Raw genomic sequence first — 17,960 nt, 5'->3', positions numbered from 1 at the left:
CATCCTCGCAAGAGCCTGGGGTGTGGAGACCTGGTGCTGATCTGTGTGACCTCAGACCATCTCCCCTCTCCTGAGGCTCAGTTTCCCCTTGTCTGTGACAAGGGAGGTGAGCTGAGGCCCAGTGCACAAAACAGGCCACGTGTACAGAGTGAAGCAGGTGGGCCTGGGCTGCCCCTCCCCCTGCCTTCCACAGAAGCCAGCGAGAGGCTCCTCAGGACCCCAAGGCTCTGCAAGAGCCAGGGACCTTGAGGGCCGCCTCCCCCTGCGCCCTAGTTCTGCCTCCTCACCATCTTGCATCCCTCACAGACAAAGCCACGTCAAGGCTCCTGTGGCCAGTGGCAGTCTGCTTCCTGAGCTGCTCCCCCTCCCATCTCCAGGTGAACCTCCCCTTGTCCCTCCCACAGCTCTGCCTGAGGCCTGGGAAGGCTGGGTTCTGGGTTTGGGTGAGATCCTTTCCTCTTCAGGCCTCAGTGTCCCCTGTGTGCATGGAGCTCTCAGATTCAGGAAGTACAGAGGCCTGTCCAGCTGTGACAGCAAGAACACGGACAGCCCAGGGCTGGGCTGGCAGGGCCTGGGCTCCCATGCTTGGCTGAGGGCTGTGCCCGTAGGGAAGCCCTGCCTGTCCCCTGGGCAGGTGGAGCTGGCTGCTCTGAGCCTTTCCCATGTCCCGGCCTAACCTGGCTTCCTTATATAGCTGTTTCCAGGCTGGGCCTGTTTTCTCTGCTCTGAGGGAGCAGACCTTTTATTGCTGTTTGTTTTAAGAGCTTTTCCACTTTAGCCCTGGCTGCTATGGCTCAGGTTTGATCCCCTGTGCGAGTGCCTACAGGAGGCAGCCGGTACATGTTTCTCCCTCACATCGATGTGTCTTTCTCTCTTCCTTTCTCTCTCTCCCCCTCCCACACCCTCTCTCCCTGCCTCCCTTCCTCTAAAACCAATTTAAAAAGAAATCATTTCAACTTTATTAAAAGAAAATCTAAAGTCATAGGTAATCGTACCTCAGGCCTGGGGCCACCCTCCATGGGTCTGGGCTGGTGACAAGGGCACTGCCTTGGTGTGCTGACAGAGCAGCCGTCTGCCCTTTCCCCTTCAGTGACTGACCTCCATGCAGGTCACCTGTGTGTACAGGCCACCACAGGGAATCGCCCCCTGGAGGAGCTCTGTCCCTTCTTGTTTGTTCCACACGTTCAGTAAATTCCCCAGAGGGAGGCCTCTGGGCCACAAGGCGTGGCATCTTTTTGGCTCTCGGTTTGTGTTGCCAAAGTGCAGGTCTTGTGTTGGGGGCCTTGCTGGAGTTGCACCCAGAGCCCTGGCTAGGTTAATGGGGCCTGAACAGCAGCCTGGGACCCCAGGAGAGAGAAGGGTCTCCTGGGCCCAGCCTCTCACCCCAGAAATAAGGCAGATCCACCCGTCCTTGACCCCAGCAGATGTTGCCCCACTCAGACACCCCAAGGAGTGCTCAGGGCCTGTAGGGCCCCACTGCCCAGTCACACCAACCTGGCCTGCAGGCTCCTTCCTCCCGGAAGCTGCCCCCGCCCTCCTCTTCCCAGCCACCCCTCTGTCTCCTCCAGGCTAGGCTGATGGAGAGTGGGCTGGTTCGCTGTTGTGTCCCCAGGCCCCAGGGCGCTTGTTGGTGGACGACTGGTGTAAAGGGTAATGGTGACCTGGGAAGGTTCTAGACCAGCCATGGGCAAACTACGGCCCTCGGGCTGGATCCGGCCCGTCTGAAATGAATAAAACTAAAAAAAAAAAGACCGTACCCTTTTATGTAATGATGTTTACTTTGAATTTATATTAGTTCACACAAACACTCCATCCATGCTTTTGTTCCGGCCCTCCGGTCCAGTTTAAGAACCCATTGTGGCCCTCGAGTCAAAAAGTTTGCCCACCCCTGGTCTAGACCTTTCAGAAGGCATGCCAGTACCTAGCTCCCACCTGAGCCTGCCTTTCCTCAGTATAGCAGGTCCTGGAATAATGTCCTTTTATTCAACCTCTTTAGGTTATGATGCTGATGAGGAAAAATGTCAATTCCTAGTGGAGTTTACATGGCCTCCCCATGTCTTTGTGGGTTTTCTCCATGGTTTCCTCCCACATCCCCAAGATGTGCACGTGAGATGAACCAGTGTGTCTCCATCGTTCCAGTCTAGTGTGGGTGTGTGTCAGTGTGACCTTCGATGGAGGGGTGTCCTGTCCAGGTTGGGGTCTCACCTTTTACACCCTGAGCTGCTGGGAGAGGCTTTGGGCATCTGTACACCTAAACTGGAATAAGCAAGTTGGAAAAGCATGATCTCACTTGGTTTTATGAATCTTTCTTAAATATAAGTGTAGCTCACACTGATTTCAACATTTTGGATTTTTATCTACAATTTGGTGATGTTTTTGTGACCAGAAATAGGCCACAGGACGTGAACTGGTTTCTAAGGTGTTACATCATTTCACTTAAAGTTGCCGTTTCCAAGAACCTATCCTGATGACACTGTGGACTTATTGTGCATGTGTCTGTCCTCAGCCAAGGTCCACAGGACATTCACTTATCTGAGTCCACTGCAAGTTTTGGCTTGTTAATTCCAATTTCCCGGACCCTGCCCCCGGAGGGGCGGAGCAGCAAGGAGGTTACTAATTCATTCCCCACTTCCTCTCAAGTTCAGAAGCAGCCTGCCAGGCACTGGAGCCCAAATGAAGCCCCCAGGCCCTGCCCGCGTCGGTGCCATCGTGCTGGTCCTGCTCTCGCTGCTGGCTGTGCTCCAGACCACCCGTGCCCAAAAGGTAGCGAGTGCCTCAGGCACCTGTGTGCGCACCGGAGTGTGAGTGGTATGAGCTGGTGAATGAGTGAGAGCCTGTGTGTGTGTGAGTGTGCAAGTGAGCACAGATCAGTGTATGTGCAAAAATATGGTGCTGACCATCCACCAGACATGTCCTGAGGGCTTGATGGACAGTCCCCCTCCCCCCGCTCCTCTTAAGCTAGAAGGGGTGATCCTATTCCATGTTCCAGGTGAGGAATTGCAGTCTAGCAAGTTGACCCTGGAGGCTGGCAGTCAAGGGACGGTGGGAGTGGGGATCATGAGCCCATCTCTCCCTCTCCTTTGGTGAACGGCGTCAAGGTAATGACGCTTCCTCTGTCTCCCTTTCTTCATCTGTGAAGCAGGGTAATAATAGACCCTATTCGGAGGTTTGTTGTGAAGATGGAACCTGTAACACTATGAAGTGCTTAGTACAGTGCCTGGCACAGAGCAGACACTTAGGTGTGTAACAAGCCGCTCAGCCAGGCACCCACCTCTGCTAGGCTGCGTATGCAGGTGAACAGAGCTGGCATGTACACAAGTGTGTCGTATGCAGGCTGGCAGATGTGTAAGGCTTCTCATGTGTGCGCATGCGAACCTTAGACCTGGGTGGAAGATCAGGTGCCTGGATCAGTGACCTGTGGGACTGACCGTCTCTGCAGAGCCAGGGCCTGGGCTGCAGGGCAGGGCAGCTGGGGGGTGGGGCCCACGGCTGCAGGGAAAGGGGGCAAAGGAGAAGGCTCCCAGCTCTTAGGGACTGGACCCTGGTCATCTCCAGATTCTCCCCGCTCATGGAGGCCCCTGTGGGGACTGGCAGGAGCGGTTCCCCCATTTCTGGTCGCCAGAAATCAAAGGACTTGTTTGCTGCCCTGACACTGTTCAGAGCTAAGACCTTGAGCTTCCTGATCCCAACCGGGACCTTGAAAAGTGAGAGTCCCCTCACAGAGACACTGGGACTCAGGCTCCACCTCCATCCCCTGTGTTTGGCAGACTGGTCCCTGCCCCCTGGCACTGTAGGGTGGGAAATGGAGCACAGAGCTGCCTCTTTTTTTTTTTTTTTTTTTGGAAAGACAATTCTTTTTTTTTTTTTTTTTTTTTTTATTGATTTTTTACAGAGAGGAATGGCGAGAGATAGAGAGTTAGAAACATCGATGAGAGAGAAACATCAATCAGCTGCCTCCTGCACATCTCCTACTGGGGATGTGCCCGCAACCCAGGTACATGCCCTTGACCGGAATCGAACCTGGGACCTTTGAGTCCGCAGGCCGACGCTCTAACCACTGAGCAAAACCCGTCTTATTTGAGAGAGAGATCCACACATGAAATGCCGCATGGAGTTTTGCCTGAGGCATCCATCGCTCAGTCTGGGTAGGGCCAGTGCGTGGTTTGGGACCTAGGTCAAGGCCTGCTCTTGAAGAGCATGGCTCCAAGCAGGGCTGGCGTTGAAACAGCTCCAGCCCTCCTCCTTCACTGCTCCAGAATGCCATCGACATCTACAGCCTCACTGTGGACTCCAGGGTCTCCTCCCGGTTTGCCCACACGGTCATCACCAGCAGGGTGGTCAACAGAGCGGATTCCATGCAGGAGGCCACCTTCCAGATAGAGCTGCCCAAGAAAGCCTTCATCACCAACTTCTCCATGTAGGTGCCTTCCCGCCTGCCTCTGTGTCCCCTCCCCATCCAGCACTGCCATCCCCTCCCCGTGTGTCCCTCAGGGGGAGAGGACCTCCTCCTGACAGGAGGTGTGTGCACTCCACCTGCAGGCAGGACAGGAACCAGAGGCTTTATCAGGAACTTATTCCCAGAAATGTTCCACCATCCCACACTCCCTTCCTTGCTCTTTTCATCCCTCCACCCCTCCCTCCTTCTATCTCTTCCTCCATTCTCCCTTCCTCCTTCCCTCCCTCCCCCCAAATTCCATCTGTCCCTCCATTCCTTCCTCCTTTGACCCCTCCCTCCACCCTCCTCTGCATTCCTCCCTGCCCTGTGCTGGTGGGAAGAGGGTTCAAAGCCTTTTAGCCCTGTGTCTCCCACTGGCCTGGGAGCCTGGCACCTCCCTCCTCCTCAGTCTGCCCCACACAGCTGGGCGCATGGCTGGGTGCAAGCGCAGCTTAGAAAGTGTGTGCTGCTGGTCAACAGGTTCCTCTGGGACAGTCTATGAGATGGAGGGGGCAATTGGAATGTGGGGCCAGAGTGGAAGGGAGAAGAGAGACCAGGACTTAGCTCAGCCCTGTCTCCAATGCAACCTTCCTCTCCTGTCCATTCAGTAAAACGAATGTTCACTTCCATTGTGCATGCCTCGGGGTAGATGGAGGCCTGGCACACCTTGCAGAGGCTGCCGGCCCTTACCCCGGGCTCTGCACAGTCTTGTACACAGTAGGTGCATAATAAACGGGTGAGGTCCGGTCCAGGTAGGAGTCACTCTATCAGGAGGCACAGCAAGTCCCTGAGAGGCTCCCTGGAGGAGGTGGGATTGGAGAGAGCCTCCTCCCCCACTCCCCCAGACTCTTGACAGCACCCGCCCTCCTGCCCCAGGATCATCGACGGTGTGACATACCCAGGGAACATCAAGCAGAAGGATGCAGCCCAGAAGCAGTACAGTGCGGCCTTGGCCAGGGGGGAGAGCGCTGGCCTCGTCAAGTGAGCCCAAGGGGGTGCGGGAGACCCCAGTGGGGGTGGGGCAGAAGTCGCCCCTGCCTGTAGTTCTGCTCCTGCCTCCAGTGTCCATACCCTACCTGGTCTGGGGGGGCAGGCCTGATGCCCTCCTCCCCCAGGGCCACTGGGAGAAAGATGGAGCAGTTCCAGGTGTCGGTCAGTGTGGCCCCCGCTGCCAAGGTCACCTTCGAGCTGGTGTACGAGGAGTTGCTCAAGCGGCACCTGGGAGTGTATGAGCTGCTGCTGAAAGTGCAGCCCCAGCAGCTGGTCAAGCACCTGCAGGTACCTGGAAGTGCCTCCTCCCAGGAGGCCTCCTGGGTGACCCCTGTGCAGCTGAGGGTGGCTTCCCTGAACCCTCAGCCTCCTGTGAGGCCCAGCCCTGGCTCCTGGCTAACCCAGTGACCCCCTTCTTCTTCTAGATGGACATTCACATCTTTGAGCCTCAGGGCATCAGCTTTCTGGAGACAGAGAGCACCTTCATGACCAATGAGCTTGCAGACGCCCTCACCATCTCACAGAACCAGACCAAGGTGGGCCTGCCACCGTGGGTGGGAGGGGAGGGTACCGAGGGGCCTGTCTTCAGGCTGCCCTGTGAGCCTGGGTCCCCAGAGAGTGGGACAATTGGGCAGAATCTCTCAGCTGGTGGACTTCTGAGGTCTCTGTCTCCGCGCTGACATGAGGCAGATGAGGAGGACAAGGCCTAGAGGAGGACGGCGGGTGCTGGCTTGAACCTGAGGTTAGGGGGCGACTGGGAGAGGACACTGACATTAGGGTCCCAGGACCAGGGGGAAAGGCGGAGGCTGGATCATACACATCCTGAGCCCAGGCTCTGCTCACACGGCTCCGGAGCAGAGACTCCTTGCTCACACCTATTCACTGTACTGAGGCCGTCCACCTGACAGCCCAGCCTGGGAGAAAGTTCCCTGGGATTTGACCTACGGGGGAGTTCTCATCCCGGGTGATTCTCAGATGGGGTGAGGGGTGTGAGCGTGGCCTCGCTGCCCCCAACATCAGCCCAGTCGGTCTTTCTCCAGGCTCACATCCAATTCAAGCCGACGCTCTCCCAGCAACAGAAGTCTGCAGAGCAACAGGACACGGTCGTGGATGGCGACTTCATCATCCGCTATGATGTGAACCGCACCCTCTCTGGAGGCTCCATTCAGGTGCGTGGGCTCCCGGGGAGAGCAGAATAACCAGGAAATCCATCCGTCCTCAGGAGCCTGAGCCTGGCTGTTGTCGGTGTGCACCGAAGGCAAAAGACAGAAAACACGCGGTTTAGTTATGCTGTCCCTGAAAGAATTCCCTTTCAGAGGCAGAAAGTTTCATCTGTTAAGTAAGGTTTATTACCTCTAAACCACCTCAGATATTCAAACAAATAGGGAGCAAAGTGGAGTAGAGTTCTAGTGGGTCATGCATAGCCGGGAATGTTTCAGCAAAAGAGTAGCTACACTGGGTGAATGGGAAGAGATCAACCAAAGAACTTGTATGCATATATGCATAACCCATGGACACAGACAATAGGGTGGTGAAGGACTGGAGCGGGTGGCAGACTAGAAGAGGTCAATGGGGAAAAAAGGGGACATATGTAATACTTTCAACAACAAAGATAAAAAAATAAAGATGGTGAGGATTTGGGGAGGTTAGCAGTGGGGCTGTGACAGAGGAGCTTAAAAGGAGGAGAGGATGGGGACCCGGGGATTTGGGGTAAGGAGGTGGGGTGGGGCAGGGCTCAGCAGCACTGTAGTTCTCATCATTGGGGTGTGTCTCACTCTGGTCATAGATCGAGAATGGCTACTTTGTGCACTACTTTGCCCCCGAGGGTCTCTCCAGGATACCCAAGAATGTGATCTTCGTCATTGACACGAGTGGCTCCATGATGGGCAAGAAAATCCAGCAGGTGGGTACCACAGGCCAGGGTAGGGCCCTGAAAACTCTCTAATGCCTCATACTGTCAGCTCTGGTCCAGCGGGCAGACACTCCCTCCTCCATCTTCCTGGGTAGGAGGCTGCCAGAGACCCAGGTTGGAGCCGGTCCTGCCCCTGGAGCATTCAACATGTTCCCACTGCAGGTGTGGGCCTGGAGGTGCAGCCCAAGGGCACAGGACCCCCAAGGAGGTCCCACTGAGACACCCACCTTCTTTCCCCTTCCCCTGACCAGACTCGGGAAGCCCTCATCAAGATCCTAGAGGACCTCAGGCCCGAAGATCACTTCAACCTCATTAGCTTCAGCAGTGAAGCAAGCCAGTGGAAGCCATCGCTGGTGCCAGCTTCAACCCAGAACGTGGAGGAGGCCAAGGAATATGCTAACAGCATCGAGGCCCTGGGAGGTGAGCGCCAGGGCAGCCCTGCAGGGTGGGGGCTTCCGGGCAAGAGCTCTGCCTGAGATCCATCCTGAGATTGTGTGCCCCTCAGGAACCAATATCAACGATGCAATGCTGATGGCCGTGCAGCTGCTGGACAAAGCCACCCGGGAGGAGCAGCTGCCCTCAGGGAACGTCTCCCTCCTCCTCCTCCTCACTGATGGCGACCCCACTGAGGGTGAGAGCACAGCAGCAACTCCAGGGCACACTGCCCAGAGGGCATTGCTGGGGTTCCATCCTGGCTTGCTGTGGGACCTGGGGAAGGGAGGGGGTCCCTGCAACCTCTCAGGCTCTGAGATTCTAAAAATATCCCCTGAGCAAATCCGTTTTCTGACCCTTGTCCCCAAACACTGGGTCCAGGCGAGACCAACCCCAGGAAAATCCAGAAGAATGTGCAAGAGGCCGTACGCGGTCAGTACAGCCTCTTCTGCCTGGGCTTTGGCTTTGACGTCCACTACGCCTTCCTGGAGAAGCTGGCGCTGGACAACGGCGGCCTGGCTCGGCGCATCTACGAGGACTCGGACGCCGCCCTGCAGCTGCAGGTGCCAGCCTACCCCTGAGGGCTGGGAGAGTCAGGGACCACCCTGCTCGGCCCTTGTGACACCCCCCACTCTGCAGGGCTTCTACCAGGAGGTGGCCAACCCCCTGCTGACCACAGTGACCTTCGAGTACCCAGGCAATGCCGTGGAGGAGGTCACGCAGGACAACTTCCCGCTGTTCTTCAAGGGCTCCGAGATGGTAGTGGCCGGGAAGCTCCGGGCCCAGAGCCCTGATGTGCTCTCAGCCACGGTCAGCGGGCAGCTGGTGAGTGTGGCCAGCCATCCTGGCGTGGAAGGGTGGCTGCAGCAGGCATTCAGAGGGGCTAGGTTCAAACTCCAGCCTGTCAGACTCCAGCCCACTGACCTTGGGCAAGTGACAAAGTGCCCCCTGCCACCATGGAGGACCCCAGTCCCCACTGCATGGGCTGGTGGTGGAGATTCCATGAGATAATGTCCTGATTCTGCTGAGAGCCCCTGTGCTTGGCTGCACGTGGTAGGCACTTCATAGTGAGTCTGAGTTGCTGCTGCTGTGCCCTAGGGCAGTGGTCAGCAAACTGCAACTCGGCAAAACACGGCTCGCGAGCCACATGCAGCTCTTTGGCCCCTAGAGTGTGGCAATTCCACAAAATACCGACTTCTGTGCATGGGCCAAAGAGCCGCGGTTTGCTAACCACTGCCCTAGGGCACAGGGTTTGACATCCCCTCTGTCCTCCACCAGCCCTCTGAGATTGCAGTCAGGCAGGGAGGGCTGCTCCCACTTCACAGATGAGCAGACCGAGGTCCAAATTGCCCTGGGGCCCATTGCAGCCCATTCAAGACCCACCCCAGCTCACCACATGGTGCCCTCTCCTCACCCAGTTCTCCCTGCCTCTGTGCCACCGGGGACCCCTCATTGCACACAGAGAAACTGAGCACCTGCTCTGAGCCAGAGCCTTCCTAGGCCCAATGATCCTGCCCTCATGGGAGAGGCATTGGGTAAATCGTCACAAACAAAGAGAGACCCAGACGCTGTGGTGTCCCTGAGAGGATGAACCCCAGGACTTAGGGGAGCAGCACAGGAGCCCCAACGTGGCCTGTACATCCGGGAGGGCTTCCTGGACAGGACTCAGCTGCGACTGTGGGATGAGTAGGAGGTGGCAGAGACCAGATGGGGAAGTGATGGAGGAATGTTTCAGGCATGTGTGGCCCGCGGCAGGATGTGCAGGGAGAACAGCAAGTGGACAAGGCAGGGGGCATGCTGGGACCAGGGCAGAGTCTCAGAGCAGTAGCAGGTGTCACAAGGAGCATTGCATGCAGGTGTCCAGTAGCTTGGCTTCCACCCCCTCTTTGCCACCTCCGAGGGGTGAGGCCTGCGGATTTCACCTAATCTCCCCGTGCCTCCGTTTTCTCTTGTGTGTAAATGAGAATCAGTTATCTTACCCACCTTGTGAGACAGCTGTGGGGATTAACATGTGGCCCAGGGTAAACATTCCACACATTTTGCCCTGGAGCCTGGGAGTTCCCAAAGTGCGGAACCCAGGTTGATAAGGGGGTGACATGTCTTTGTTTTAGTAATCTCGTATTTATCCTAATGTATCTTCTGAGAAATAGAACTCCAACCCCAGACCGAGCATCTCCCTGGTAGTCTTGCTGGGGACAAGGCCGAGTGAAGAGTGTTAGCCTGTTTAACTTTCACTTAAGGAAAACCTTCCAATAGATAGCTGTGCAGATGGCCAGGACATTTGTGCAGGTGGCCTGCAGGTGACAAAGGTGTGGGAGGCCCGGCTCTGGTGAGAGACAGAGGAGGGCGTCTCCAGCAGCGGGGATGGGGTCTGGTCCACATCGCTAAGGCTTTTGGCCGCCGGGGAATGGTGACAGGAAAGGCTGGAGTTCCTCTGCCCACAGGCCCCACTTCCCAGGCTGCTGGCCAGTTCAGCCTGAGGGCAGAAGGCCCCACCCCGGGGAAGGAAGCAGCAGTCCACCTGAAACTTGGGCACATGCCTTGCTGTCACCACTGGACAGTGCCTGGTCCCAGTAGGGGGCACCAGCTTGGTCAAGGGGCAGCCTAATGGGGTACATGGGGCCCCAAACCCTATGAAGGCCTGAGCCCTCTTTCGAACTCTGCCATGACTGCTGGGGAAGGCACTTGCCTCTCTGTCCCCAGAGTGTCCATTTTTGGGGTGGGCCGTCTTGGGACTCTTTCTGCTTTAAACGCATTTGCTGCTGCTTCTGCACTGGCCTGGGGTCCAGATCCCCTTCCCATTGTCCTTCCTCCCAAAAGCTGCATCTGATCTGAGTTCCTAGCTTTGCACCTATGATAGTTTCTACCTTTTCTCTCCACCTTCTCATCTTTGGAGGCTCTGTGGCTGAGCCCCTTACACCCCTGAACTCCCTCCCTGCTCCCCACCTACTCGAAGGGAATGTGGTCCTCACAGCCAATCCGTAGGACCTGCCCAGTCCCAACTAGGTTTCTCATGGAAGTGCTGGGAAGCGGCAGGCCAGGTGTGGGCGGCAGGCCCTCACTGCTGCCGCCTGGCTGGGCCCCTCTTTCCAGCCCACGGAGAACATCACCTTCCAAATGGAGTCCCAGGTGGCAAAGCAGGAAGAGGAGTTTCAAAAGCCCAAGTACATCTTCCACGGCTTCATGGAGAGACTCTGGGCGTACCTGACCATCCACCAACTGCTGGAGCGAATGTGGGTGGCCTGCACCCCCGAGGGCCTGCTGGGGCGGCCACACACGGCCTCAGTGTCTCCCCAAGCTCCTCATGGGTGGGACGGCACAGGTGGCCTGGGCATCTCCTAGGTATGGAGAGAGGGGGGTCATGGAGTGGTGTCTGAGCTCCAGGCTCTCCCAGTGGGGACCCCGGCTCCACCCCCAAGGGTCTGGAAGGGAGGGAGAATGAAGCTAGGCATCCAGGACCTGCTGGCCCTCTGATGCTCTCTACCTGCAGGGTTTCCGCATCCGATGCTGATAAGCAGGCCCTGGAGACCCAAGCTCTGGGCTTGTCGCTCAACTATAGCTTTGTCACCCCCCTCACGTCCATGGTGGTCACCAAACCTGAAGGCCAAGAACAGTCTCAAGTTGCTGAGAAGCCTGTGGAAAATGGTGGGTGTGACAGTGGGCTCCTAGCCCTGTGGCAACAGAGTTTTGACCCAGTCTCTCCCCCCAGCCCCTCCCCCACGTCCTGACCGAGACCCTAACCTGGCCACACAGACTCCCAGGACCCCCAGGCGATGCATCCCATTTCATTGATGAGGAAACTGAGGCCAGGTCTCCCAACCTTCCCATATGCACTGCAGCTCTGTGGTGCTGGGGTGGGGAAGCAGGTTAAATAAGCACTTCAAATGTACCAAACTACCCAATAGTATCTCTCTCTCTCTCTCTCTCCCTCTCTCCCTCTCTCACTCACTTCCTTTCTCTCTCTTCTGTTTTTGTTTTACCCAGGAAAGGTTGCCTCAGGTAAGGGCCTAATACCGTCAAAGGCTGCCGTTGATAACAGGTGGCTGATTCAGGACCTCGGACCCCAGTCCCACAAAGTTGCTGGCCAGGGCGTCTCCAGCCCAGCCTGCTGCCAGGAGGGGCATTGTCTGCCCAAGCACGTTGGTGCATTTAGTCACCTGTTCCTTCAGATATTGGCTGTCCTGGTGCTAGGGGCACAGTCCCCATCCAGCTGGATGCACACCCAGGTCTCTCTGATTTCCAGGTCCCACTGTCTTCAGACATAGAGGCTAGGGACACCCACGGCCCAAAGGAGCAAGTAGCAAAGGAGCAGCAGTGGTGGGAGGGGGGGATTGACAGAACCTTGACCTTGGCCACAGGCTGGGCTCTGCACAGACTGTGGATGAGTGGCTTGCTTGGCTCACCTGGATGGTGGCAGGGCTGGGACTAAAGTTCAGGTGTGTCTGATGCGGAGGCAGCTATGCAGGACCTTTTGTTAGTGGCAGAAGAAACTTCAGAGGACAAGGTAGTTGGAAGTGACCGATATCCCAGCGGGGTGGGAAGAGTTCAAGAAGGCTTCCTTTTCCAGCTTGACTTTCTCCTGGCTGAAGGGGGAGAGGCTCTCAGAGTGGTGGGTGTGGGTAAGGGAGTCATCTGCCCTCTGTACATTCGTCTCCCGGGTGGGTCCCAGAGCCCTGGTGGTGGGGACCCATGACTCTGCTTGAGCCAAGACTGCAGGTGTCAACTTTTCTAAAGCTGGATTTGGCTCGTACGCTGGAGTTCATGACGTGCCCGAAAGGAGATCTCGACCACATGGATTTCCTATTCCTTCTAAAGTTCAGCTCCTGTCTGAGAGAAATTCAGATCTGTGGCTATGGAGCAGGATAGGTGAGCCACTTTCTGACCTCGGAGGCCTCGTTTCCCCAAGGGGATGGTCAGCCTGCCTGTAGAGTTGGATGAGAGCAAGCACCCTGCACAGGGCTGGGCACCGACCAGGCAGAGTTGCTGTGGGCTTGACATGAAGCAGTGTGTCATTTAGTTTCACTGAACCAGACTCATTACACTCTGCAGGCTGGCTCAGGATGGAACCTTCTAGAAAGGGAAGGCTCCCACCATTCCCCAAGCCATGAGTGGCCCCATGAGCTGTCTCTGATCTCCAGTCTGGATTCAGACCCAGCCCAACACCAGGCTGGACCCTGTCTCCTCAGTGTTTTTCCTAAAAGTGTGCTCTCCTAGGTTGGGTGAATGTGGGGCAGGGGTCGCAGGGCTGGAGCTTGGTGTGTACAGGTGGCAGTGATGCTGGATAGCGTGCTGATTGCTCTGAATCCTGACTGCCTTCTCCCTTTCCGTTTCTGGCCAATCTGTACTAGCATCTTCCTCCTCCTCCAGTCCCACTATGGGGGTTGATCACCTGGATGAAACAATGGAAGGTACGTCCCCAGACCAGATTCCCTGAAGTGGACGATGGCCCTATAGCAGGAAGACCCTGGGATGGGGGGGCCCAGGGGATTTCTAGGAACCTGTTACATGTTTCTCAGTGTTGAAGTGGAGAAGGAACCCTGGCCACATTTATACACTATCCCATCCTTCAACTCCCCCTGCCCCAAACTGTGAGGAAGGGGATGCCCAAATAAAGATTTTTTCTTTCAGAAACAAACCCAACAGCCCCACCACCAGGTAAGGTGCCTGTCCCCCTCTATCCCCCTTCCCGTCGCTGCCCTCCAGATGTTCTACCTGCCCCAGGAACTGCATCTGCTGCCCCAGCCCCCATCCAGGCTCCGACCTTCATCCTGCCTCTGCCTGGGCAGAGCGTGGACCAGCTCTGTGTGGACATTAAGCGCACCCCGGGGCCATTATTACTCCTGCTCTCAGACCCTGACCAAGGTGAGGCCCTGAGCAGTCACTTTCCAGAGAAACCCTCTGCAGTCAGTGCCCAAAGCGACCTAGAGGCAGAAGCCCAGGAGAGGAGGCCAGGGCTGTTTGAGGGGCATATGAGGCTGCACAGGGTCACACAGGAGTGACTGGGCCTTGGCAGACCAGTGGGGGTTTACTAGGGAGAGGCAGAGGTTGGCAGAAGCCCAGAGCCCTGAAAGATAGTAGTGGGACCATAGAGAGTCTGGAGGAGATGAATGGCAAGAGGAGGGAGGTGTGCTGACCAGACCTGCTCCCCACCCCCCAGAAGGATCGTACTGGTTGAGCTGAGGTGTCAAGTCAGACGTGGGGACATACAGCACTCAGGGATGCTCACACACGGTCTCCCACCTCCACACACCAGGCCTACAGTCTCTTTGCTCCCTGAGGGTGGGGACCAATGATTTGCCATCTCACTCTTGGCCATGGCACTTCGCTCAGGGCCCCGCACACTAATGCGCTTTATCAATGTTCATGGACTTCAGACACGATCGCCCTTCTCAGAGGGCTCACCTGAAAGTGTCCATCACTGAGGATTTGTGGTGCTTCCAACGTCAAATGCAACCAAGGGAGGAGAGAAAAGATTGTGGAAACCAGACTCCAGTGTGAGGGAATGCTGGGAAAGGGCAGTGAGGAGGGGGTTGGTGAAGGACAGTTCTCAGGGACGTAATCACAGAGGGCCATGCCTCTGACTTCTGCTCCCGGCTCTCTCAGGTCTCGAGATGATTGGCGAGTATGACATGGAGGAGGCCCAGTTCTCATGGATCGAGGTGACTTTCAAGAATCCCCAGCTGCAGGTCCACGTGTCCCCTGAGTATGTGGTAGTGACTAGGGACCGAAGAAGCTCTCAGTACAAATGGAAGGAGACACTGTTCCTGGTGATGCCTGGGTAAGCTTCAGGCTGGGTACCAGCAAGGACCTCTCAGGCTTCGTTAGCCAGTGCCAGTGCTGACCGGTGGCCAGAGGCCACAGGCTTGGGGATGAAGTGCTTGGGCTGGGCACGAGTCCTCTGCAGTGGGCCGCCCCCACTGGTTGGGCAGAGCCATACCTCTTTTTCTCAGGGGGCACCAGTGGTTGTCCTGGGGACCTGGCTGCTCATGCACGGTCATGCCCCTGAGCACTGACCCTTGCACTCATACATCCACCCACAGACCTTTCATTGGCCACCACATATGCAAGTCTGGGTGGCCTGGCACTTCTGGGGGACCAGATGTGTGCTTGGCCCCCGGCATGGCCACACCTAACCCAGGTCACTCTCCCGTGCAGGGGACAGTGTGGCTTGGAGCCACACTGCTGCTAATCCTGTGTGACTGACCCTGGGCAGGCTGCTTAGACCCTCTTAGCCTCGGTTTCCTCACTCATGCCTGGGGTGAATCACTCCAAGCCTGACTTAGAGGCTGAGGGGAGACCCAATGAGGGAATGTGGCAGGGGAGCACTTTGCTCATTAGAAGGGGTAGTGCCCACGGGGCATGCCGGAGGGCAGCTGTCTCCGTGGTGAGGGAATGATGACAGCAGTGAGAAGTTGGAAGGCACTGTCCACCAGGGGGAGGTTATGAAAGTCACTCTTAGCACACTCCTGAAGCTCTGATGGGGAGAGACTGTCCATCAAACACCTGGCAGCTGGCAGGTAATGGAAGTGGATGGTGTCCTCTTCTGGGTGGGGCTGCCTCACCATCGAGCCTTCCAGAGGCAGCTCTGCGGGTCCAGAAGTCACGAGGGACCTGGAGCGGGCCGAGGCTTGGGCCCTCTGGGAGCACTGCCTTCTAGTCCAGCCTGTGCTGAGTACAAAGAACCTCGTCCAGGTCCCTAACTGAGCCCCTCAGTAGAGACTGGTTTCCACCTGAGCAATGAGTGAGCACCTAGCAAACCTGAGGGGCTCACCTGAAAATCGCCCATTTCATACCAGATCTTAAAGTTTCCTGTTACTTGATAAGTACTTGCACACCAGAAGATGAATAAAGAGCTTCTCTTAATCATAGCGACAGGGTTCATACACTTTCAGGAGCTACAGAAGGTCTCTGAAGAAAATCAGACACACGTCCTGTAGTGAGTCCCTTGGAGCCTGTGTGAACTTAGTGCAGGTCCATTAAGGTCACTCAGAGCACCAGCAGGGTCTTGTTCAACGTGCTCTAAGGAGCCTAACGTTCCCAAGAAAACCAAAAAGGTAAGAAATCAGAGATGATTTTAAGTAAAAAAGAAGGGCATAGAATCAGAAGAGACGTGCCCTTCTAGATGTTAAACATACAATTAAACACTGATCATCAAGAGAATCTGGCACCGGCAGAGTGTGTCCGATACCCCGGGAATCATATCAAACGAATTTGAGGGGAAGGAAATCTAAGAAAACAGGGAAAGGAACTGTTATTTTGTTTTATAAATGCTGGGATCACCAGATATTATTAACTTCAGGTTGGTCCCAGTTGCTAAGGAGAATGTGTAATGGACTTCCCACTCAAGGCCACAGCTGGATTCCCCCACCCATCCCACCCCAACTGCCAGGGTCCCCTGAGGGTGTGTCCATGCCTACCTTGCTCTCAGGAGCCTAGTTTCCCCACAGCCTCAAGATGACCATGGACAAGGCGGGGCTCCTGCTGCTCAGCAGCCCAGACAAAGTGACCATCGGCCTGCTGTCCTGGGACGGCCCTGGGCAGGGGCTTCGGCTGCTCCTGCGGGACACTGACCGCTTCTCCAGCCACGTCAACGGCCTCCTTGGTATGCTGCCCATGACCCTGGCTCAGGGCATCCTCAGATCCAGCTCTGCCTGGGAACAGGCAGTACCTGTGTCTCCCAGTCCCCGCGTCTTTATCCCTCACTGACCCACCCTTTATCTCTCAGGCCACTTTTACCAGGGCATTGCCTGGGGGCCCTCAGATGCAACAGATGACAGCAAGCGAACACTGAGGACTCAGGGGTTTGAGTTCAATGCCACCAGGTGACTCCAAGCAAATAGGCCAGGGGTGGTGACTAGGAGGCTGAGAGCTGGTCCCTGGGGCCTCCACTCCCCTGTCTGAGCCTGGGAACTAGAGATAGTCGGGTGAAAGGCTGATGCTTTAGACATGTCTGACCCAGCTCTCAGTGTGACCCCACAAAAATGGTCAACTCAGACCCACAGAAAACACCCCAACCAGAGATCACTAAGGGTGAGTTGGGGGCATTAGCAAACTCCCTGAAGTCTCAGAGCCTTGGACCCCGGACAACTGGGTGTCCTTGGGAGACTGGGCCTTGTCAGCCTGTACCGGAGGGGATTCTAAGGGGCCCTGAATCTCCACCTTCCACTTGCCCGACCCAGCTCTCTCCCTCTCCTCCCACCACACCTGAGATTTCCTAACCACCCGTCTGTCTGTCTGTCTCTCTGTCTCTCCATCCCAGAAAACTCAAGTTGGATTACCAAGAGGGGACCCCAGGAACAGAGATTTCCTGCTGGTCTATCAAGCTCTGATTCTGATGATGAGTTATACCCACCCGCCCACCCCATGCCACCCCACTGTGTACAGATGGCTGTCATCCTGTGACCACAGCCACCTGTGGGGTCTCAACCATGATGGGGAGGGGAGTTCCACCTATTACAAATAAAGGAAGGTAGTTTAAACTCAGGGAGTGGGCTTCTCTGGTTCCATCCAGCCAAACCCCAGGGCTGTAGAGCCTCCTCCTGAACACTTAGCATCGTGTGACATTGGAATCTCCCACAATCAGCCCTCAGGGCATGTGGCCAGTAGGTCCCTGAGGAGCTTTTGGTCCACTCCCTTCATTTCATAAGGTGGAAACTAAGATTTAGAAAGATTGAACCACCCCTGTATATGTCACTCCAGACCCCAGCTTGGGCCCAGGGCCAGAAAACACCCTCTGAGAGTAGAGGTTCAGTTTCAGTCCATGAAAACCAATTATTATTTATTTTATTTCATTTTATTATTTTATTTGTTAATCCTCACCCAAGGATATTTTTCCATTGATATTAAGAGAGAGTGTGGGGGAAGGGGAGCCATCAGAGGAGTCCCCCTTACTGGGGCCAGGGATCAAGCCTACAACCGAGGTACATACCCTTGACTGGAACTGAAACTGAAGCCAGGACCTTTAGTTCTCAGGTCAATACTCTATCAACTGAGCCAAACCACCTAGGACCATGAAAACCAGTTTTGACTCTTCTTACCTCCATTAAAAAAAGTGAACTGGGTAGAAGATCTCAGTGAGCTTTGGGGCGCCTTTTGCATGGGACTTGATGATGCAATTTGATTTTCACACCTGTGCTCACCACCTGGAAAGGAGCTAGGCCTGGAACACAGGAGACAGAGAGAGGCCCTCAT

At 55.9% G+C, this 17,960-nt stretch overlaps 1 protein-coding gene across 4 annotated transcripts; it reads left to right on the top strand.

Moving 5' to 3' along the window:
* The first annotated feature begins 2,646 nt into the window (after positions 1-2,646).
* On the top strand, positions 2,647-17,252 carry LOC138992202 (inter-alpha-trypsin inhibitor heavy chain H4-like). Of its 4 annotated transcripts, XM_070390747.1 has the most exons (22): positions 2,669-2,763; positions 4,257-4,417; positions 5,312-5,416; positions 5,551-5,713; positions 5,851-5,961; positions 6,466-6,594; positions 7,212-7,328; positions 7,589-7,757; positions 7,843-7,968; positions 8,151-8,332; positions 8,409-8,594; positions 10,863-11,002; positions 11,260-11,414; positions 11,754-11,768; positions 12,504-12,635; positions 13,118-13,177; positions 13,398-13,424; positions 13,512-13,631; positions 14,373-14,547; positions 16,217-16,371; positions 16,495-16,591; positions 17,029-17,252. In XM_070390747.1, exons 1-22 carry the CDS (start codon positions 2,674-2,676, stop codon positions 17,096-17,098), a joined length of 2,685 nt encoding a protein of 894 aa, XP_070246848.1. In that variant the 5' UTR covers positions 2,669-2,673; the 3' UTR covers positions 17,099-17,252. The 4 variants fall into 4 exon arrangements, with proteins under 4 accessions (XP_070246850.1, XP_070246848.1, XP_070246847.1 ...); XM_070390749.1 differs by having other exon boundaries at positions 2,647-2,763; positions 13,398-13,631; XM_070390746.1 differs by lacking the exon at positions 13,398-13,424 and having other exon boundaries at positions 13,473-13,631.
* Positions 17,253-17,960: the final 708 nt, after the last annotated feature.

The sequence above is a fragment of the Myotis yumanensis genome, unplaced genomic scaffold (genome assembly GCF_028538775.1).
Source record: "Myotis yumanensis isolate MYYU_CA2020_CCGP unplaced genomic scaffold, mMyoYum1.0.hap1 SCAF_14, whole genome shotgun sequence".
In the NCBI taxonomy this organism is placed as follows: domain Eukaryota; kingdom Metazoa; phylum Chordata; class Mammalia; order Chiroptera; family Vespertilionidae; genus Myotis; species Myotis yumanensis.
Note: the sequence above shows the minus strand (reverse complement) of the source record. Positions and strands in the feature narration are given on the sequence as shown.